At 47.1% G+C, this 20407-nt stretch overlaps 1 protein-coding gene across 1 annotated transcript in view; it reads right to left on the bottom strand.

Moving 5' to 3' along the window:
- The window catches only part of LOC310798896 (glutamate receptor ionotropic, kainate 2-like), a gene marked incomplete at both ends in the record, with an annotated part of 373179 nt that overhangs the window by 192163 nt on the left and 160609 nt on the right, over positions 1-20407 (bottom strand). The window contains 2 exons of the mRNA XM_083661456.1: positions 1297-1938; positions 18861-19034. Of these exons, the coding sequence (XP_083517582.1) occupies positions 1297-1938; positions 18861-19034 (816 nt within the window). The remainder of the gene's footprint in view (positions 1-1296; positions 1939-18860; positions 19035-20407) is intronic.

The following is a 20407-nucleotide window of genomic DNA, read 5'->3' as shown; positions in this document are numbered from 1 at the left end:
AGGTTATATACTAGCTGGTGAAGGTTAGTCCATCTACCAGTGTTGCATCTAGTTGGCACAACAACCCCTCTCCAGATATGTGAACAGAATATCATTTATTTCTCCAAATGTATTCCTGTCTCTTGCAATCATCAAACATCTCGCTCACGCAACCCCGACTCTTCCCCCCCCCCCCCCCCCCCGTCTCTCTCTACCTCCATGAGTCCATGCTTTGGGAGACCCATTCTGCCCGCATCTAGTCTGGTTAGATTGCATCATGCACACACAGCCTGGAGTGTTGCACTGTGGATAATGTCTGGAGTGTTGCACTGTGGATAATGTCTGGAGTGTTGCACTGTGGGTAATGTCTGGAGTGTTGCACTGTGGGTAATGTCTGGAGTGTTGCACTGTGGGTAATGTCTGGAGTGTTGCACTGTGGGTAATGTCTGGAGTGTTGCACTGTGGGTAATGGATCTAATGATGGCTCGTGGCGATGGCCAAGCCCAAATTGGCTCATTACGGACGGCGCAACACTCTCGAAAAGGAGACGAGACGGGTCCGCTGGCAATACGATCGCATTTCCCCTCCCTCACCACTGGGTTCGAGCCACTGTGTTCAAACTAGAGTTAAACCAATGTGAGTTGTTGAAGGCTCAGACTGATATTTTTGGATAGTTTGGATGTCGAAAATTATAACTTTTTCTTGACCGACAACCGACCCTCATTAGCCGACTATTGGTCGGTTAACCAAGAAGATTAAAATGCGCTATTTGACTGTCTGTGCCCCATTAAACCATTACCACAACAAATGCTTGATTTGTTTTCATTAGAAAGCGTGTATTTTTACATCTACAAGCAGAAAAAAACACATTAGCAAAATGAAAAGACAAGTTGAATCCTCCAGCCATCTAAACAAAAACATTCCTCTGATAGGCTATACTGCTTAGAGCTGCACGCATTGCATATTAAGGACACATTCATGACACGCAGCCGCCCCGTGAAGTACGTGTTTGAGCGGATGACAGCCCAGGCTGCAGGGCGCACGAAGCGCGCATCACTACAGTATCTTCTCCTTTTAGCAATAGTCTCACTAATCCCACAGTGGTTTACCTGCTTATAATAACAAATAATTAGTGTGACATTCAGGATTCAGCTGGACTTATTTACTTTTTTAAACACTATCTTTGTATCTTTGTTGTATATATATACAACAACGTCGTCAACAACGACAACGTCGAGCAGACACACACATTCAGGCCACAAAATAGACACTTTCTAGAAGAAGTGGTGTTTTGTACGATATTGCTCTTTCCTGTACTGCCTGGACCTCTGTCCTGTACTGCCCGGACCTCTGTCCTGTACTGCCTGGGCATCTGTCCTGTACTGCCTGGGCATCTGTCCTGTACTGCCTGGACCTCTGTCCTGTACTGCCTGGACCTCTGTCCTGTACTGCCTGGACCTCTGTCCTGTACTGCCTGGGCATCTGTCCTGTACTGCCTGGGCATCTGTCCTGTACTGCCTGGACCTCTGTCCTGTACTGCCTGGACCTCTGTCCTGTACTGCCCGGACCTCTGTCCTGTACTGCCCCGGACCTCTGTCCTGTACTGCCTGGACCTCTGTCCTGTACTGCCTGGACCTCTGTCCTGTACTGCCTGGACCTCTGTCCTGTACTGCCTGGACCTCTGTCCTGTACTGCCTGGACCTCTGTCCTGTACTGCCCGGACCTCTGTCCTGTACTGCCCGGACCTCTGTCCTGTACTGCCCGGACCTCTGTCCTGTACTGCCCGGGCATCTGTCCTGTACTGCCCAGACCTCTGTCCTGTACTGCCCGGACCTCTGTCCTGTACTGCCCGGACCTCTGTCCTGTACTGCCCGGACCTCTGTCCTGTACTGCCCGGGCATCTGTCCTGTACTGCCCGGACCTCTGTCCTGTACTGCCCGGACCTCTGTCCTGTACTGCCTGGGCCGGAGAGAGAGAGAGAGAGAATGAGTGAGTGAGAGAGAGAGAGCAAGAGAGAGAAATAATGAGAAACAGCTCCAACTCCACAGACAGACAAAGGCTTTGAAAGTATTTCACAGCATCTAGCCAGCATCCACATCATCAGTGCAGATCCCTCTGCACGGGCCGACCCCAGGACGCTCAGTCCTGACCCAAAACAGCCCGACTGCAATGCAACATTTGGTTGGTCATGGTCTGTGTATTTTTGGGTCATTCTATTTTCTTTTCAGAAACAGAAATCCACAAATGAACAGAAATGGCACATAGCCTACTACAACATTTATAAATTACATGGTTTTCCCTTTATTATTTGATTTGTAAAACAGAAACTGAAGTCGTAAAATGAAAATTTTCAAATCCCATGTTGGTACTGTAGTTGCCATGTGTCTTTCAGCACCAGTGACAGAGTGGAGAGGAGATTGACTACAGAGAGACTAGAGAGAGGGGGAGTGGGACGTTCCCTGGCTTTTTGGAAGGATTAGGTACTGTGTCGCTGGGTGGTGAGGCGGTATGGTTCGTTAGGGGTAGAACAATTTACATTAAAAAAATGGCAATTTCACATCATTTTGGACCATAATTATTACCATATCTTTGTACAGACTTTTGGAGAAAACGGAGCAGATAAATAAACAACATCAAAAAAGCTTAAAGCTAAAACTTGATGAAGTACTCCCCTGCGGATCAACAATGGTTTTGGCTGAAGTGGTGCCCGCAATGGCTTGGGCGCTGTGCCTAAGGCCGTGGCCACACTGATCCGTCAGAAAATGGACAGAATTATAAAACGGAGAGATGTATGTTCGTGGCTTATACAAGTAACCAACTTGTACAGCAGGTGGTGGTAAGCACCTTGAAGGTGTCAGCGACCCGCCTATAAACAGAGAGAAGAAGAAAGCCGGCATTAGCTAGCTGTTAGCTCTGTGTGCTACATTACTTATGTGGCAATAAAATGCCACTGAATGACCAGTTTGATGTAATGGTCGGCCAGTTCAAGTCATGCTCTTTCCATGAAGCCCACCACCTTTGATATCTGTTGGCTAGTTGTTGATATTTATAACGGTATTGTGGCTCTAAAATACCATTTTTATCTATGAGGGCAACTGTCATGGCTGCCATTTCCGCTCCTCCATTTCCGCTGTGAGAACGTCTCCTCGACTCTGATTGGCTAAATGGACGGTGACTATCCGTCTATCGTCCGTCCATCCCATACCTCCACCCAGCTCGGGACCTGAACTCTTTCCAGGGTCAGCAACCCCCCACCCCCCTCCATCCCCAGACACCCACACGTACCTCCCCCCGGCCAACTCACTCGGCCCATGTACCCCTTCATCTCTGCCCTTGTACCCCTTCAGGCCCCTTGTACCCCTTCAGGCCCCTTGTACCCCTTCAGCTGGCCCTTGTACCCCTTCTGCTTGGCCCTTGTACCCCTTCATCTCTGCCCTTGTACCCCTTCTGCTTGGCCCTTGTACCCCTTCAGCGTGGCCCTTGTACCCCTTCAGCGTGGCCCTTGTACCCCTTCAGCGTGGCCCTTGTACCCCTTCAGCTCGACCCTTGTACCCCTTCACCTCGACCCTTGTACCCCTTCACCTCGACCCTTGTACCCCTTCACCTCGGCCCTTGTAGCCCTTCACCTCGGCCCTTGTACCCCTTCACCTCGACCCTTGTACCCCTTCAGCTCGGCCCTTGTACCCCTTCACCTCGACCCTTGTACCCCTTCACCTCGACCCTTGTGCCCCTTCAGCTCGACCCTTGTGCCCCTTCAGCTCGACCCTTGTACCCCTTCAGCTCGACCCTTGTGCCCCTTCAGCTCGGCCCATGTACCCCTTCAGCTCGACCCTTGTACCCCTTCAGCTCGACCCTTGTGCCCCTTCAGCTCGGCCCATGTACCCCTTCAGCTCGACCCTTGTGCCCCTTCAGCTCGACCCTTGTACCCCTTCAGCTCGACCCTTGTGCCCCTTCAGCTCGGCCCTTGTACCCCTTCAGCTCGACCCTTGTGCCCCTTCAGCTCGGCCCTTGTGCCCCTTCAGCTCGGCCCATGTACCCCTTCAGCTCGACCCTTGTACCCCTTCAGCTCGACCCTTGTGCCCCTTCAGCTCGGCCCTTGTACCCCTTCACCTCGGCCCTTGTACCCCTTCAGGTGCTGGCAAATGTCCCCACTATGTGCTGCCACTCAGGGAAGCCTCTGCCAACACGCCATGACTGACAGATTAGAACGGGGAGCCGAGGGAATGTGTAAAGAGACCAAAAGACCCATCTCTCAATCTCTCCTCAAGCCTCGCCAGACTCTCGCTCACTCATCTGCTGTTCTGCCTCCTGGCACTCAGCCAGCACTGTAAGCGGAGGGACAGACCGTGCGTTAACAACAGATATCTAAGTGGAGGGATAGACCGTGCGTTAACAACAGATATCTAAGTGGAGGGATAGACCGTGCGTTAACAACAGATATCTCAGTGGAGGGATAGACCGTGCGTTAACAACAGATATCTAAGTGGAGGGATAGACCGTGCGTTAACAACAGATATCTAAGCGGAGGGACAGACCGTGCGTTAACAACAGATATCTAAGTGGAGGGATAGACCGTGCGTTAACAACAGATATCTAAGTGGAGGGATAGACCGTGCGTTAACAACAGATATCTAAGTGGAGGGATAGACCGTGCGTTAACAACAGATATCTAAGTGGAGGGATAGACCGTGCGTTAACAACAGATATCTAAGTGGAGGGATAGACCGTGCGTTAACAACAGATATCTAAGTGGAGGGATAGACCGTGCGCTAACAACAGATATCTAAGTGGAGGGATAGACCGTGCGTTAACAACAGATATCTAAGTGGAGGGATAGACCATGCGTTAACAACAGATATCTAAGTGGAGGGATAGACCGTGCCTTAACAACAGATATCTAAGCGGAGGGATAGACCGTGCGTTAACAACAGATATCTAAGCGGAGGGATAGACCGTGCGTTAACAACAGATATCTAAGCGGAGGGATAGACCATGCGTTAACAACAGATATCTAAGCGGAGGGATAGACCGTGCGTTAACAACAGATATCTAAGCGGAGGGATAGACCGTGCGTTAACAACAGATATCTTCACAAGGAGTGTCGGGAGAAAACAACATGTGAATTCAATAGGTCCTATGGAATTCACATCTTGATTTGTTCTTCCTTTAGGAGATGTCCTAAAGTAAAAGTAAAAGGCAGCACAGCCCGTGAATAAGAGTCACAATTATGGATTACTCTCATTGTAGTGGTTTTAAGATAAGAGGAAATTACACTTTTTGGGATCCTCATGGGGAATTTATGTTGTCGCAACAGTAAAACTAATAGGATTCAGAAGTGAAAAGGAAAATAGAATATAGGCATGCATAAAGAAATAAATGAGTGGTAGTGTGGGAAAGACTATGGATTATTTACCTACCGTATGAATTTACTTACAGCTGTTATTTACATACGTTGCTTTATTGCTGCATGCAATATGGATTAGATATGAAACACAGGGTCTATATAAGCATAAGTAAATATAAGTAGCCTTATGTCACACAAGCATTGCAAAGCGCCATGTTTCAGCTAGTAACCCTTTTGGCCATTGGAGCGTTCTCTTATTCACCCGTCCTGTTTCTACCATAAATGTCATATTCTTCATATTGTTATATATTCCCTCATTCTGCATCCCGGTGGCTGTATGACCCCAGACCATGTCTGAGTGATGCTCAGATAATACGAATCCCTGGAATATGTCTGACGTCTGGATGCCATTTTTTTTATACCTCTGCTTGTATCAGGTTTTAAATGATATCTGTCAAAAAGGAAATAGCTTTCCATCAGAGACGGATCCTACTATCCCATTTAAATGTTACCCACAGGTATAGCACGCTTATTGAAATGTGGGAAACGGAAATGAGTAGTGGTGAAGCCGCGGTGCTGAATACCAACTGGGTTTTGGGAGTCGCCGCGACAAAGTGATAACCTTGACAGCCGAGAGGTTAGACGGTTAGAGGTTAGATTTTCCACAAAGAGGTAAACACGGGGAGTTGCAGTCATGCCCGAGTGTGTGTGTGTCTGTGTCTGTGTCTGTGTGTGTGTGTGTGTGTGTGTGTGTGTGTGTGTGTGTGTGTGTGTTTTTTACCTGTTTCAGTTTTGCAAAGGCGCACAATGAATCAGACAGCATCTGAGGCAATTAACACGAAGAGACGTTATGCTAATGAGAGCGCAGAGCTTGTAAGGTCACTCTCATGGTGCATGTTAAGCCACCACTCGGGGCAGCGCTTCTCTCCGCTGCGAGATTAATTAAAGGCGGGGGTAAGGAATGAAGTGCCGAATCGCTCTCCCTGATTTGTCGGACACAGACGCATGTTAGGAAAGCAAGAGACTCTCCTGATGAGACTTCACGGGCGGTTATTTACTCTCTTTGAAAATGTGCACTACCGGCACAAGATCCTCGCTATCCTTCTCTGCTGCTGAAACAACTGACCCATACATTCATCACATCCTGTCTGGGCTGCTGCAACAGCATCCTTCATGGCACGCCCACCAAAATCCTCGATAAATTACAATACGTCCAAAACTCTGCTGCCAACATGCTCACCTCCACCCGCCGCTCCGACCACATCAACCCCGTCCTCCACTATCTCCACTGGCTCCTCCCCCATCAGTTACAGGATTCACTTCGAAATATGACTCGTCACCTTCAAAGCCCTCAACAAGCTGGCCCCAACCCTACCTCTCTGACCTCCTTCACCATCACACGCCTACCCGCCACCTCAGGTCCACCCTACCTCTCCAACCTCCTTCACCATCACACGCCTACCCGCCGCCTCAGGTCACCCCACCTCTCTGACCTCCTTCACCATCACACGCCTACCCGCCACCTCAGGTCCACCCTACCTCTCCGACCTCCTTCACCACCACACGCCTACCCGCCGCCCCAGGTCCACCCTACCTCTCTGACCTCCTTCACCACCACACGCCTACCCGCCGCCCCAGGTCCACCCTACCTCTCTGACCTCCTTCACCACCACACGCCTACCCGCCGCCCCAGGTCCACCCTACCTCTCTGACCTCCTTCACCAACACACGCCTACCCGCTGCCTCAGGTCCACCCTACCTCTCCCAGCTCCTTCACCATCACACACCTACCCACCGCCTCAGGTCCACCCTACCTCTCTGACCTCCTTCACCACCACACGCCTACCCGCCGCCCCAGGTCCACCCTACCTCTCTGACCTCCTTCACCACCACACGCCTACCCGCTGCCTCAGGTCCACCCTACCTCTCCCAGCTCCTTCACCATCACACACCTACCCACCGCCTCAGGTCCACCCTACCTCTCTGACCTCCTTCACCAACACACGCCTACCCGCCGCCTCAGGTCCACCCTACCTCTCTGACCTCCTTCACCACCACACGCCTACCCGCCGCCTCAGGTCCACCCTACCTCTCTGACCTCCTTCACCACCACACGCCTACCCGCTGCCTCACACACCTACCCACCGCCTCAGGTCCACCCTACCTCTCCCAGCTCCTTCACCATCACACACCTACCCACCGCCTCAGGTCCACCCTACCTCTCTGACCTCCTTCACCACCACACGCCTACCCGCCGCCTCAGGTCCACCCTACCTCTCTGACCTCCTTCACCACCACACGCCTACCCGCTGCCTCACACACCTACCCACCGCCTCAGGTCCACCCTACCTCTCCCAGCTCCTTCACCACCACACGCCTACCCACCGCCTCAGGTCCACCCTACCTCTCCCAGCTCCTTCACCATCACACACCTACCCACCGCCTCAGGTCCACCCTACCTCTCTGACCTCCTTCACCAACACACGCCTACCCGCCGCCTCAGGTCCACCCTACCTCTCTGACCTCCTTCACCACCACACGCCTACCCGCCGCCTCAGGTCCACCCTACCTCTCTGACCTCCTTCACCACCACACGCCTACCCGCTGCCTCACACACCTACCCACCGCCTCAGGTCCACCCTACCTCTCCCAGCTCCTTCACCATCACACACCTACCCACCGCCTCAGGTCCACCCTACCTCTCTGACCTCCTTCACCACCACACGCCTACCCGCTGCCTCACACACCTACCCACCGCCTCAGGTCCACCCTACCTCTCCCAGCTCCTTCACCATCACACACCTACCCACCGCCTCAGGTCCACCCTACCTCTCTGACCTCCTTCACCACCACACGCCTACCCGCTGCCTCACACGCCTACCCGCCGCCTCAGGTCCACCCTACCTCTCTGACCTCCTTCACCACCACACGCCTACCCGCTGCCTCACACACCTACCCACCGCCTCAGGTCCACCCTACCTCTCCCAGCTCCTTCACCACCACACGCCTACCCACCGCCTCAGGTCCACCCTACCTCTCTGACCTCCTTCACCACCACACGCCTACCCGCCGCCTCAGGTCCACCCTACCTCTCTGACCTCCTTCACCACCACACGCCTACCCGCTGCCTCACACACCTACCCACCGCCTCAGGTCCACCCTACCTCTCCCACCTCCTTCACCACCACACGCCTACCCGCCGCCTCAGGTCCACCCTACCTCTCCCACCTCCTTCACCACCACACGCCTACCCGCTGCCTCAGGTCCACCCTACCTCTCCCACCTCCTTCACCACCACACGCCTACCCGCCACCTCAGGTCCACCCTACCTCTCTGACCTCCTTCACCATCACACGCCTACCCGCCGCCTCAGGTCCACCCTACCTCTCCGACCTCCTTAACCACCACACACCTACCCGCCGCCTCAGGTCCACCCTACCTCTCTGACCTCCTTCACCATCACACACCTACCCGCCGCCTCAGGTCCACCCTACCTCTCCCACCTCCTTCACCATCACACACCTACCTGCCGCCTCAGGTCCACCCTACCTCTCTGACCTCCTTCACCATCACACACCTACCCGCCGCCTCAGGTCCACCCTACCTCTCTGACCTCCTTCACCATCACACACCTACCCGCCGCCTCAGGTCCACCCTACCTCTCTGACCTCCTTCACCATCACACACCTACCCGCCGCCTCAGGTCCGCAGACACTAACCTCCTCCAACCAATCAAAACTAAGCTCCGGACCTGGAGCGACAGGGCCTTCGCCGCAGCCGCCCCCCACCCTCTGGAACGCCCTCCCCAGTCATATCTGTCATGCAGACACTGCCATCCTTTAAAAAAGCCCTAAAAACCCACCTTTTTACCCTTGCTTTCAACTCATGAAGTTCTTGTCTCTCTCACCATTTGTTTTTCTTTATTTTTCTCTATTAAAGTTGTTTTATTTTGTGCTGTAAAGCGTCTTTGAGCACTAGGAAATGCGCTATATAAATCTGATGTATTAAGATAAACAGCTCGGAGCTGCAATAGCAAGGCTGCAGCTAGTTAGCGGGGTGGCTGTTAACGGACTAGCTTTCTCTGAATATGGCAAGGTGAACAGAAGCAAGATGAGAGTTAAGCAATATAGAAAATAAATGTGAAGATGTGCGATTTATTTTTGATTTTTGATCGGAAAATGTCATGATAAAATGTTTAAAAGAGCATAACGTTAGGGTTGTGCTACAACCCAGGTTTTACGAGTGAGAACGAGAGCTCTCACTCTAGTGCCATTTCGCTGCTCACAGCAGCCAACTGGAAGAATATCATTTTGCTCCAAAAATGACTTTTATAAAACCAACCAACCACCAGCAGGTTGCGTGGTGAGCTTGCACACGTCAAGTCCGCTCAATCCCCAAGCACCGTCACTCCATCTTCCAGCCAATCTGCGCATCGACGCAGCAAGGCTGGGTAGTGAGAGCTCTCGTTCTCACTCGTAAAACCCGGGTAGTAGCACAACCCTAACGTTTTACTTCATTTCGAACTCAAGCTCTCACTCTAGTGCCAACTTTCAACTGCCCTTGCTGCAGGGAGCACTCCTCAGAGCGACCCTGAGAGGCATCGGTGAACGACGCGTGGCGAATTGCTCATGCCCTACCGTGTGGCATCGGAGAGACGGTGATACTACCTTCTCGCCATTGACAGTACCGCGAAGAGCGAGCCGGACACGTCAAGACTGTAGTACCTAACAAACGTGTGATGAGAGGAACCATGAGGCCGCAGCGCACATGTCCTCCACCGATACCCCACGCAATAATGCGCAAGACGTCACGACACCTCGCGTAGAATGCGCCTCGATACCCTCCGGGGGTGCCTTACCTTGCGGCAGAGTATGCCAAAGCAATCGCCTCCACTATCCAGTGCGATAAGCGATCCTTGGAAAGGGGTCCACCCTGGGCTCTCTGCCCGAAACAGATCAACAACTGGTTCGTAGCGCGTAACGAGCGCGTTCTCGCCACGTAGGCCAAGAGCTCCCTTACGGGGCACAGCATGTGCAAACGTCGCTCCTCGTCCGAACTGAACGGCGGCGGACAGAAAACTGACAAGTCTATGACCATACAGACTGGTCTGTTTTTAAAGACTGTGTTGATGATCTAGATGCATTCTCTGATACTGTGACCTCATATATCCATTTTGTAACTCATCCTAAGGGAGTGGAAGTCCCCCTCCCCACCTTCTTTTCAGCTATGGCTGTCAGACATGGTTTCAGTTATACATATGGAGAGACTCAGGTTCCTGAGGACCAATTCACTTAGGACGTTTTCTACCATCTGGGACCCATTTATGGCCTACTTGGACGAGGTTAGGGGCAACGGGTAACTCACCCAACTGATCTCTCGTTTACTCCTCACACTGGATTCTATATATCGTGGTAGCACCTCACTACGATGTTGTAATGTTGATATGTGTATGCTTTTTCTTTCTTTTCCTTTCCTGTGACTGAGCTTGTGTGTCTTTGTTTTTTCTTTTTTTGTTCTTGTGTCTTTATTGCATATAAAAAATGAAAAATAAAATACATAAAAAAATATATCCATTTTGTGGAAAATGTTTGCATTCCCTCCAAGACTGTATCAGTCTATAGTAACAACAAACCTTGGTTTAACAAGGAAATTAAACTGCTATATCTAGAGAGAAAGAATGCCTTTCAGAGCAGGGACAAGGCCCTATACACAACTGCTAAGTACAAGTTTGAACAAGCAGTTAAAAAAGCTAAAGCCTGTTATAGGGCCAAGCTAGAATCCAAACTAGTCTGGCATAGCCTAAAACAGATTACAAACTATAAAACCAACAACGAACAGTTTGACTCACGTTATGAGTCAGACTAGGTTTATGAGTCACAGGAAGTGTAAATACAATCTGAACTTCCGATTGCATTTACACTTCCTGTTAGTCTCTCAAGCCAGACGGGTCTCTTCTGCATAAGGTTTATACAGTGGAGAAATCAGGGTGGAGAGGGGGAGAAATCAGGGTGGAGAGGGCGGAGAGGGGGAGAAATCAGGGTGGAGAGGGGGAGAAATCAGGGTGGAGAGGGGGAGAAAGCCAGAGTCTTTGTACTGCTCACTCAGTGCAAGCTGTCACATAAGTTACATCAGTCCGTGAGTTACAGGACATCAGCAGTTCACTGCTTAAGCACACCAAGCCGTAAACACAGCGCACAAATGAAGCCGTTAATCAAACGTTTACGGAACCTTTCACCGTGTCAATATGCATTAGCTGCTGACTGATTGCCATTTGTCTAATTAATCAATCCCCACCTTCAAACTCATATGCCATTAATTCACTGATGAGCGGGGTCACAGTACACTCTCCTTGCGCACACAAATCTTCCCCTGTCTGTCACTGATCCAAAAATAACCTGCTGCTCGTCTGTGACTCTCTCACATGGACGGATGAAGGAATGAAAGAGAATAATGTAAACAGATAAGAGCTTGAACTAGGGGTGTGCCATCTCATTATGAATATATCATTACAATTAATATTCAGATCGTCAGAAATTCATATTATAATATTCAGACTTGTTGATGTAATGACGTCATACCGTCATGCTGCGTAATGGTGTGACGTACACACTAGGGCTGGGTATCGGCAAGGATCTCACGATACGATACGTATCACGATACTTGGGTCACGATACGATTGTATCACAATATATTACAATGCGATACATATTGCGATATTCTACAGAATTTACTCAAAATTAAATAATAGAGCTAAAGATACAACACACTCTGTGTACCACCCAGGTGGTATGTACATCACTTTATACTGATAAGTTAGTGGACAAATTTAGTCAAAACTACTGAGTGTTGAGTGTTACTGAACGCATCGATATGGGAAATATCGATACAGTATCGATTAGGGGATATCGATTGGGAATCACCAGATGCAGAGGCCTGGCATGGCATGGCCTGCAAATTTTTTATTTCTTTTATTTTTTTATATCGCGATACTTGGCGTCCAAGTATCGATACGGTATCGGGAAATAAAATATCGCGATATATTGCCGTATGGATTATATTGCCCAGCCCTAGTACACACAGCAACAACAAGCATGGTTAATTTAATTTTAATGATCAAATATATTTGTGTGTTTTTTGTTTGTTTTTTTGCCACAAAAAATACCATGCAAGGGATCTGAATGAGCTGTTCTATTCACTATGCACTGTACAGTAGGTGCTGTACAGGCCTTACTAGCTTTACACTTTCTCTTCCCTTTCTGTGCTTTGAAAAGCTCCAGTCATTACATACAGAGTCCATCAAAGGTCTCAAGTGGGAAACACTATTGATCCATCCACAAATCCAACAAAGGGGCTTAAAATGAGAAACACCCACTCTAGGATATGAACCCAGAAGCATGACTAAGCAAGATCTCTTCAGAAGAGCCAAGCGCTTATTCCCCAGAGGTAAGCCTGCTTTCAATCACCAGCAAACATGTTGCTGCTGCTGCTGCTGCTGCTGCGTTCCAAATGGAGTCAGAGCCACTGTTGCCAACGCGCCCGACTTAGGCGGGAGTCTCCCGATTTTTAACCGATTGATTTAAGATTCAAGATTCAAAGATTTTATTGCCATGTCAACAGAAGTTGATAGGAATTTGTCTTGGTTCACTCTCAGAGACAAACAAAAAACATAGCAGCCAGCGACAGGAAACCTACAGGAACAGTTCTCAGCTACAGCATATACAGTAGAAAGTACATACAGTTTAAGGTGCACACAGTTTAAAGTGACAACGGTAATAGGGATGGGGCCGATCCGATCCAATATCGGTATCGGGTGCCGATATGGCACTAATTCACGGATCGGATCGGAATTGATTTTTTTTTTTTTTTTTTTTTTTGCAATTCCAGCGCACAGCTGGCCGTAATTTGTATAATAATGTATAATAGTATCCTTCTTTGCCTTGTATATTTTCTTAATTTTGTCTGCTTTTTGCAATATTGGTATATTTAAAAAAAAAAACCTTAATTGGCCAAATCTTTGCCTATACTGTATATTCAAGAAAAATATTGGTATCGGCATAATATCGGTATCGGCAGATATCCAAATTCAGGTATCGGAATCGGATCGGAAGTGAAAAAAGTGGATCGGTGCATCCCTAAACCGTAATGTGTCAGTGCAAATTCAAGTGCCTTATGGCCTGGAGGTAGGTGCTATCTCTGAAGCGAGATGTTCTACTCTTCATACTCCTGTATCTCCTGCCTGATAGGAGGAGGTTAAATAGGTGGTGAGCCGGATGAGAACGGTCTGCAATGATTTTGTTAGCCTTCCTGATTATTCTTTGTGAGTAAAGTGATGACAGTGAGGGGAGACTACAGCCGATAATTTTAGCTGCTCGGCGTACTACTCTTTCCAGCCGAGTCTTGTCCTGAGTGTTTGTGTGACCAAACCAGACAAGCATGGAGAAAGTGAGCACACTCTCAATAGCCGACCTGTAGAAGTGGGTCATGGCTACTTTACTGACCCTGAATTTTTTGATCTGCCGCAGAGGGTGAAGCAACTTCAATTGTGTCACATACATCGCATTTTAAACGGCCTTAGCCCTGGTTATCTCAAGGAGGGTGTTGTAAGAACACGTGAAATTCATTCCTATAATACCAGATCTGCCCAATATTCAATTCAGAAACCTATTGCAGGAAGCCAAACCCAAACGTCATTTTGTAACACTGCGATCAACTTTTGGAATAATTGACCTGCTTCAGTGCCCAGGCATAAACACTGTGAATGTCTTTAAACGTGCTCTCAAGACTCATCTAAAAAATGAGATGTTGACTAGAGAGTAATTGCAACACCTTCGCTGAGATTTCATTTGTATATATCATATATTTTATGTGTCATCGATAGACAGTTCTTTTTTCTGTTTTTCTTTTATAAAGTACAATTGTGTAATACTAAGGTTTTGATATTCGAAGGACCCCAGTGGAAATAAGCAGGCTTCTAGATTGTAACTTTAAGCTGCTTTACTGGGCTATCCTTGGATCATTTTACTTTTCGATTTACATATTGTGTACTTTTTTTTGACTACTGTATTAATGTCAATTTGTAATGCTTTTATGTATTCTTGATCCGAAATAAACCAAACCAAACCCTTTCTCCCGCTGTGCTCTGTCTTGGTCATTTCTCCCGCGCTAATCTCCCAATTTGTAGGATATGTGTCATGGTACCTGGCAACCCAACCCAGCCCAGCCAGAGGCAGTGACGAGTTACGCACTGCGCTCACTCAAGCAGCTGTTCGGGGTGAGGCGCTCTGCCATAATGTATACAGTCAAAGGGCTCTGCTCGCTTTGCCACTGGAAATGGATGAAACAGGTCCCAAAAGAGAAGAGATACGCTAGCCAATTTCAGTCCACTTTGTGGCGAGACCATCCCGTTTTCTAACCGCTACCCACATCAGCAAATGCCATGCGTTTTTACAAGCTATGTCGAACGCGGTGGGGAAAACGACGTTAGCAAACAAACATGCTACTAACGTTAAACAAGCCAAACACAAGCAAGCCGTGGAATCACGGAGGGGAACTGCTAACATATTCACGTTCTTCATGAGATGTGTGTCGGAGGCTGAGCAAGTCAGAAGAGGAAATGGCCATATAGTCACCAAATACATTTCTTTTTCATTTTTTGCGATGGAAATTTTAGATGCTGACATTTGATCAAATTTTTTGTACATTGTGTTTGTTGAATTTAATTTTATAATTATTTTACTGTGAGCTATGAATTTAAGACTAATTTAACAGCGATTTTACTTTACATATTTGTATTTATTATACTGTATTAATTTGGGGTGTAGGGTTATATGGGGGGGATGTTGAGGGTAGGTCATTCGACGATACCCCAGAAAATCTGCCTCTTTTTCACAGCCCAATGTTGGTAGGTATGATCAGAGCAGTCGGCTGTATCGGCCTCACTCGCAAACACCTCAACAGTCGTTTTGGGATTTCAACCATAGACGGTATATATACAGTATATACCACTAACCATAACCACTATCAACTGTTGCTTTTAAGTTAGTTAAGTTAAGTTATCCTTTATTTATCCCCTTGGGGAAATTCATCCTCTGCATTTGACCCATCCTCTACTAGGAACCTTCCTAGAACTAGGAGCAGTGGGCAACCACTGTGCAGCGCCCGGGGACCAACTCCAGTTCTTTTGCCAGTACCTTGGTCAGGGGCACGGACAGGAGTATTAACCCTAACATACATGTTTTTCTTGATGTTTTTTTAAATTGTGCTATCCGTGGCAGTTCATTGTCAAAACATTGATTGAGTTTTGGGTGCTCCTGTTGTATAAAAAGCAGGTAGACTATAATCGATAACTGAATCTCAACAGAATCCAGGTGTAGTTTTCTCTTCGTTCCTGTTTGTATAGAAGCGCTAGTTGATCCAAGTTTCTCATCCTGACATGTTCTGATCCTATCAGACCAAAACTATGTGACACTGTGATGGAACCTCAACTATAGATTCCATCTGACTAATAAATATTTATGGCTATACAACAATAGACACAGTTATATGCCTAGATCAAGTCACTTTTAAGCATATGCTTTCACTATTGTAATCACACAATTAAACACATACAACTTGAATCATTCCTGAGTTCAAACACATCTTAGACCATTGTGAGTGGGAATCTTCAGTATAGCCATAACTGGAATGTGACATTTATTCAATGAATAACCCAGTCCAAATATCCTGGTGAGGAGAGAGACACCTGTTGTTGACAAAAGAGTTGTAAACTGTGTTTTTGTGTGTATCCAACAGTTCGATGAGGACTTCGTGGTTATAAATGTTACGGTTATTTCCTGGACACTTTGAGGTCGGTGCAACGTTTAATCCCCAGAGTGCATAGAAAACGTACTTACTTCAAAGTGATGTCTTAAATCCTGTTGGACAATGTGAGGGGAGATGACCAAGGTCTTGGAGTGAGTGTGTATGACTTTGGGGTAATAAACCACAAACCAGATTCTTCTTGTTCTCCTGCTGAAAGGGGGAACTGTGTGTAGCAAGGATATCCTTTTGATATGATGCAATACCACACCTTGTATGTTCTCCTTTTGACAGAAAGGGGTGTACAGCAAAGGTCTGTAGCAGAGGTTTCCACATAAGATGATTTAAATCACCCTATGTTCACAACACTTTTCTATCGTCTATTTTACTCTAAACGGGCGAGTTATATAAAAATCCACCGACGTACATTTGTTATGAAAGATGAAATTAGCTATAGGCCTTTACCTTGACTCACTTTACGTGTGGCACCTACCTCGTGCACACGATCCCACCCAAACACACACACATAGAAATATAGAAATAAATAAATCTTGTTTTTCATTCTGCTCTAGAAGATCGATTGTTCAATCTCTAAATGGTAAATGGTAAATGGTAAATGGTCTGCATTTATATAGCGCTTTTATCCAAAGCGCTTTACAATCAGTAGATAGTTTTACATTCACCCATTCATACACCAATGGCGGCAGGCTGCCACGCAGGGTGCCTACACACCATCGGGAGCAAGGAGGGTTAAGTGTCTTGCCCAAGGACACAACGACAGCAGCTGGGAGGGAGCGGGGATCGAGCCGCCAACCCTTGTGTCATTGGCCGACCCGCTCTACCTCCTGAGCTAAAGCCGCCCCTCTAATACTGTCTGTTTTTGATTATGGAGATATTGTATATATTAGGGGTGTCAAAAATAATCGATTATAAGATGCATCGCGATGCGGACGTGCACGATTCTGCATCAATTCACAAATGTCAAAAATCGATTATTAAATTATTATTATTATTACCGTATTTGTTTTTAATAATAATCAAATAAAATATAATGGAAGTACATGCAGTTGTTTATTTTAATTATGGAGCATAATACAATGCAATTCCAAATGCACTTTTATTTTAAAAGTAGCCACACAGTGAGAAAAAAGAAAGTGAGAAAAAATAAATCATGTATTGCGGAAAAAAAGTGATGCATCGATTTAAGATGCATCGAGATGCATCGATAATCGTAATCGAATCGAATCGTAGCCCTCTGAATCGTAATTGAATCGAATCGTGAGGCCAATGAAGATTCACAGCCCTAGTATATACAGTATACATGCCTCATCAACTGCTTTGAAGTCGCTTGACACTGTGTATCACAGCGCCCTGCGCTTCATAACGGGTGACTGTTTCCTTACTTATCATTGTATTTTGTATGAAAAAGTGAGCTGGCTCCTCTCTGACAGCTAGAAGAGAACAGCACTGCCTCTTATTTATTTACAAAGCCTTGATTGGTCAGCTTCCACTGTATCTGTCTGCACTTCTTAATCACATTAACACCAGTTATTGTACACGCTCGCGATCTCACCTCAGGCTGCGTATTCCACGGGTGAGATCCGAACAAGCAAAGACTGCTTTCTCATTTTATTCCCCTAACAAGTGGAATATGCTCCAGGACACTCTAAAGCTGGAGAAATGGATCTCTCTGGACTCATTTAGAGTTCTCCTCGAGAGCACGCTGCACGAGGAATACACATGTTTTAGCTGATTTGTGATCATCCCTTCTTATTGCTCTTATCTTGTCTGTCTGTAAACCCTTGTATATGTTGCTTGTAACAGGGCGCTCTTGAAAATGAGAGCTTGCTCTCAAGAGCCTTCCCCGTATAAATAAAGGCAAAATAAAAAATAAATAAAATAAAAAATAAATAAAAAAACTCAATAGCTGATGTAGGCAGGTTTATTTTTGGAACTATTTCAGGTGAACAACCATATTTTCATCCACTGAGCAGTGATTTGTAGCTGTACACAGTCTCCCATGCAACGCCACATTCTCATGTCATGTCCATTTGACAAATCTCCTACACAAGAGTATAGGATTTGTGGATGACTGTCGCCAAGAGACTCATTCTGAAGGAGTGGAAGTCCTCTCCACCTTATTTTAAGCTGTGGCTGACGGACATGTTTTCGGTTATACGTATGGAGAGACTCCGGTTCCTGAGGACCAATTCTCTTGTGAAATTCTCTGCTATCTGGGACCCATTTCTGGCCTACTTAGACGAGGTTGAAAGCAACAAGTGACTTTCCCAGCTGACTTTTCATGGACCCCTTGCATGGGATCCCACGCACATCTCTTACAAGCACAATAAGCACTTGATGTGGCTGATAGCACAACGCTGTAACATTGAAATGTTGATATATATTTTTTTGCTTGTTTTTGTTTTGTTGTTTTGTCTGAGCCTGTTTTTGTTCTGAAAATTGTAAAATAAAATATATATATAAAAAAAAAGAGTATAGGATTTGTGCCTACACAAAACTGCCAGACAGTGGCCTACTATTACTCTCAACATATTGTACTGTATGTCTAAAGTCTTAGTATGGAGATCTAAAGGACACATGTATGAACTTGATGTATTCCTTTAAACAATGCACACATGCAGAAACCGCAGCCTTGAAATGGTGTTGTGACAGTATAGCTGTACATGGCCTGAGGAATGGATTCATTCATTCATTCATTCATTGTGAAGGTGTGACTCACGGTCATGAAGCCGTCCAGTAGACCAGAGTCAGGTTTGGGGGGAGCCTGCAGTCGCTCCATGGACCACTTCTCTATGATAGAAGCCACCTGGCTGTTCTCCGTGTTCAGGATCCTAAAGCCCGTCATGTTCACCCCACTGTATCGGTACGGCTCAACGTCCAGCGCAAACAGATCCTGGGACAAGGGACATACACCAGAATGTTATATTTAGTTAGCAACACCTCTGTTATATTTAGACTGAGTTACTGAGCAGGATGACGCATCAAGGCAGTGGAGGCACATAAAAGGGATGTAGTTCTTAATTGATCTGTATTCTTGTATATTTTAGATTGCTTTTTAGTTCTTAATTGATCTGTATTCTTGTATATTTTCAACTCTATCTTTTTACACCAAAGGACCACAATGGAAATAAGCCCTGGGCTTTTTTGTGTTATCCTTGACGGCTTGTACATATGCTTTCGTGTATGCTTATTTATTTTGCCTCCTTTGAGCTGATGAAACGTATACCTGTGGCATTTAAGACGTGTCAAATAAATTAATTCATTCATTCAGTCCCTATACCTTCACTGTCTGCTCCTGTTAAGTTAAGTTATCCTTTATTTATCCCCTTGGGGAAATTCATCCTCTGCATTTGACCCATCCTCTACTAGGAACCTTCCTAGAACTAGGAGCAGTGGACAGCCTCAGTGCAGCGCCCGGGGACCAACTCCAGTTCTTTTACCAGCACCTTGGTCAGGGGCACTGACAGGAGTATTAACCCTAACATACATGTCTTTGATGGTGGGAGGAAACCGGAGCACCCGGAGAAAACCCACACGAACACGGGGAGAACATGCAAACTCCACACAGAAGGGACCTGGGACGGACCGGGGTTCAAACCCGGGACCTTCTTGCTGTGAGGCAACAGCACTAACCACTGAACCACCGTGTCCTCCCTCCACTGTCCCTACCTCCACTGTCTGATCCTACCTCCACTGTCTGCTCCTCCCTCCACTGTCCCTACCTCCACTGTCTGATCCTACCTCCACTGTCTGCTCCTCCCTCCACTGTCCCTACCTCCACTGTCTGCTCCTCACTGTCTGCTCCTCCCTCCACTGTCTGCTCCTCCCTCCACTGTCTGCTCCTCCCTCCACTGCTTTACTCCTGTTTGCATTTTACCTTTCATCTCCCTGAAAACACTGAGGGATATTTAATTATGGCACATAAATTGTGGCACACGGAACACTCGTTTGGATCTGTCACTTCAAACTGAGAATGATCCCCTATTCTGCCGTCATGATGAAACGCAAAAACAAGAATTCATTTTCAAAGGAATTTGATATTAAAAAAATAAACAAACAGATAAATGGACAGGGGACAGGCAGAGCGGAGAGAGAGACAGCATTTGGATCCTAACTCATAACGCAGCCAGCCTCCTCAAAATGCATCGATGGGTCGTGGCCGGGCACTGACAGAGATGCTCACGTCATTTTTTGCAAGTCCAAGTCAATTCTCAAGTCTTTTAGCTAGAGTCCAAGTCAAGTCTCAAGTCTTTTAGCTAGAGTCCA

Source organism: Poromitra crassiceps (assembly GCF_964638095.1).
Source record: "Poromitra crassiceps genome assembly, chromosome: 26".
NCBI lineage: Eukaryota > Metazoa > Chordata > Actinopteri > Beryciformes > Melamphaidae > Poromitra > Poromitra crassiceps.
Note: the sequence above shows the minus strand (reverse complement) of the source record. Positions and strands in the feature narration are given on the sequence as shown.